The sequence below is a fragment of the Corylus avellana genome, chromosome 3, assembly GCF_965113065.1.
Source record: "Corylus avellana chromosome 3, dhCorAvel1.hap1.2, whole genome shotgun sequence".
Classification (NCBI taxonomy): Eukaryota; Viridiplantae; Streptophyta; class Magnoliopsida; order Fagales; family Betulaceae; genus Corylus; species Corylus avellana.
This window is the reverse complement of record NC_142492.1, coordinates 15,757,633-15,760,433: the sequence shown is the minus strand read 5'-3', so window position 1 is coordinate 15,760,433 and position 2,801 is coordinate 15,757,633. Positions and strand designations below refer to the sequence as shown.

At 40.0% G+C, this 2,801-nt stretch overlaps 1 protein-coding gene across 1 annotated transcript; it reads right to left on the bottom strand.

Annotated features, from left to right (window-relative positions):
• Positions 1 to 481: 481 nt before the first annotated feature.
• On the bottom strand, positions 482 to 2,550 carry LOC132175873 (labd-13Z-ene-9,15,16-triol synthase, chloroplastic-like). The gene is made up of 2 exons (XM_088514776.1): positions 1,515 to 2,550; positions 482 to 1,202 (listed from the first exon to the last, which is right to left on the bottom strand). Exons 1-2 carry the CDS (start codon positions 2,478 to 2,480, stop codon positions 573 to 575), a joined length of 1,596 nt encoding a protein of 531 aa, XP_088370902.1. The 5' UTR covers positions 2,481 to 2,550; the 3' UTR covers positions 482 to 572.
• Positions 2,551 to 2,801: the final 251 nt, after the last annotated feature.

The window sequence follows — 2,801 nt, the reverse complement described above, 5'->3', positions numbered from 1 at the left end:
GAAAAACGCCATATTTGTCAACCATTTTTTATGGAAAGCGATGAATGCACACCAACGCCCCTATAAATAAGGCTTAAGATCTTCTCCATTTTATTTGAACATGAGAATATCCAGTTAGTTATAGTAAAAAGTATTTTTGTCCTATCAAACAGTGCAAAAATTTGAAAAGTGTAACATTTTTCTATTAAAAAACAAAAAATGTTAATAGAGTCTCTCGGTCCCAAACCCAAATATTCTATTCCATCCTCAAAACCGTTTAACGTTAGTGTAAATCACCACATGTGGTGGGATGGATTCGACATTGAGGGATCTTTGTTTGTTTGTTTTTTCTTCCTGTAAACGTAAAATTAAAAGACTGAAAACAAAAAATAAGGGGCTGAAATAGGGCCACTGAAGTAGGATTTTTAAAAGATTTTTTTGTTGTTTTTTTTTGGATGAATAATATTTTTCATTCCATACAGAAGAATACAACATCTTTCCAGTAGGAAACCCACTAAAACACACAGATAATGCTTAGAGGATACAAACGAAAACATCAGGAGCGCCCATCACAAATAAAACATCTTAAAATATTATTGTGTGTAGAGCTCAGATTTAGACAACCTTGGTGTCGGAATTGCAAGCGTTGGATTTGCTTTCTTAGTAACAATACCGAATTTGTCTGCAAGATTCAGCTCGGTGCCCTGTGGCAACTTCCACTCATACGAGTGCAAAAACGAAGCTAGCACGTACAATAGAGACCTTTCTGCTAGTGGAATCCCTGCGCATATTCTTCTCCCGGATCCAAATGGAAAATAATTAAAATTGTTTCCCGAGTAATCCAGTTTGCTTTGATCACTCAGGAACCTTTCCGGTTGAAATTCCAAGGGATTTTTCCAAATCTTTGGGTCCCTATGTATACCCCAAACATTTAGGAATACCCTAGTTCCTTTGGGTACCCAGTACCCTCCAATGGTGCTAGATTGGCCTGGACAACGGGGTACTAGGAAAGGGAGGGCTGGGTGCAAACGAAGAGCCTCTTTGATGACAGCATCTAGATAGTGTAATTTGGGCAAATGGGTGTCTTCTACTAAGCTATCCACCCCCACAATTTCTGTTAATTCTTCATTCACTTTTCTCATTGCCGCCGGATGTTGCAGCAGCTCCGCCATCACCCATTCCACCATGGTTGTTGTGGTGTCCGATCCAGCCACCACTACGTCCTATTAAACATGGTAAAGGAACTCATCAGTTGAACCCGCAAGTAACAAACGTTAACCCTCATTCAAAAAGCTTAAAACTTTTTAATAGGCGATAAAATATATTTAAGTGAAAAAGAGATGAATGACTAAAACAAAGTTAGTTTTTTATGATCATGAGGGACACCAAGATCATATAACAACAAAAACAACAACAATAATAAAATTAAATAAAAAAGAATAGCCAAATTGTACTATAAACTATAAAGCTGGATTTAGTTAAAGTTGTGTAGGACTCCTCATTTGATGGAGCACAAAGTTGAAAGTTGGACATACCAGAAGCAAGGCCTTGAGTTGGTTCATGCTTATTAATTTTGCAGCGTCAACTTGATGATCCCTTATCTCCAAGAGAATTTGCAAAAAGTCCTTCATTTCTTCAACCCCTTCTTTCTCTTCCTTAGCCATATTCATCCGTTTTTCAATGACAGAATCAAGAATGCTTTCAATCCACAAGAAAATCCTATTTGCTTGCCTCTCAATCCCTTGCAAATCAAACCTCGCAAGCACAGGGAAAAAGTCAGAAACATTTGGTTTCCCAAACAGCACCATTTGCTCCGCCAACACACTCTTAAACTCAGCCCCAACAGCAGCCCCTTCCTCCCCTCGCAGTGTTCGACCCCACAACATGTTAATCGTGGAATTGAAGATAGTCAAAAATGCCAATTCCCCAAGATCGATGGGGCTGCCTCTTTTCTCATACACATTTCTAATAGATTTCCTTACCTCTTCTCCGAGTAGAGTTTGAGAGCCATCAAGATTTGCACCACTTAGCATCTCCCGTACAAATATCTTGCGCAACTTCTTCCAATCATCCCCATATGGTGCAAATGCAATATCACCTCCCCCATATGAGCCAGCCAGGGCGGCTATGGGCGTGTCGCGGTTGGCAAACACTCTGTCCTTGTCACGAACCACCTCTTTCACCAGCGATGGTGAGCTAACCACTACGCACAATTTTTGCCCAAGCCAAAGCTTGTAGATGGGGCCATAGGAAATTGCCAGTTCCTCAAATTTCCTATGGAGCTCTGTGCCTAGAAAGGGGAGGTAGCCGACTAGTGGCAAACCACGGGGGCCTGGTGGCAGGGGAGGGACAACTTTTGTCGATTTCATGATTACCCGTAGGAACCAGAAAACTGCAAATATAGGGACTAACGCAGTCAGAGTTGCTCTGGAACCGTCGTGTTTCTGGTCCTCTACAACCCACCACCACCACGACCGCATGGCAGAAATAGTGTTCGACATGTACGGATTTTGTTGATGATCAAAGAAATACAGAGAAGTAAGAATTGATTAGAAATTAGAATGACAAGTCTTCTTGAAAGTTGGATTTTTTTTTTTTTTTTTTTTTTTTTTTTTTTTTTTTTTTTTATGTAAAAGATCTGTTTCCTTCTCTCTGATTAGATGTTTGGCAGTTACTAGAGAGAAACTCTAATATGGGAAGGATTTTGTAAAGATTCTAATATGGTAAAGATAAGGGTTTTGTGGTACAAAAGAAGCATCCTGTCATTTCATGAAAAACAGAAGGAATGAAAGAAGCATCCCGCTTGGAGTCCATGTAGCCCG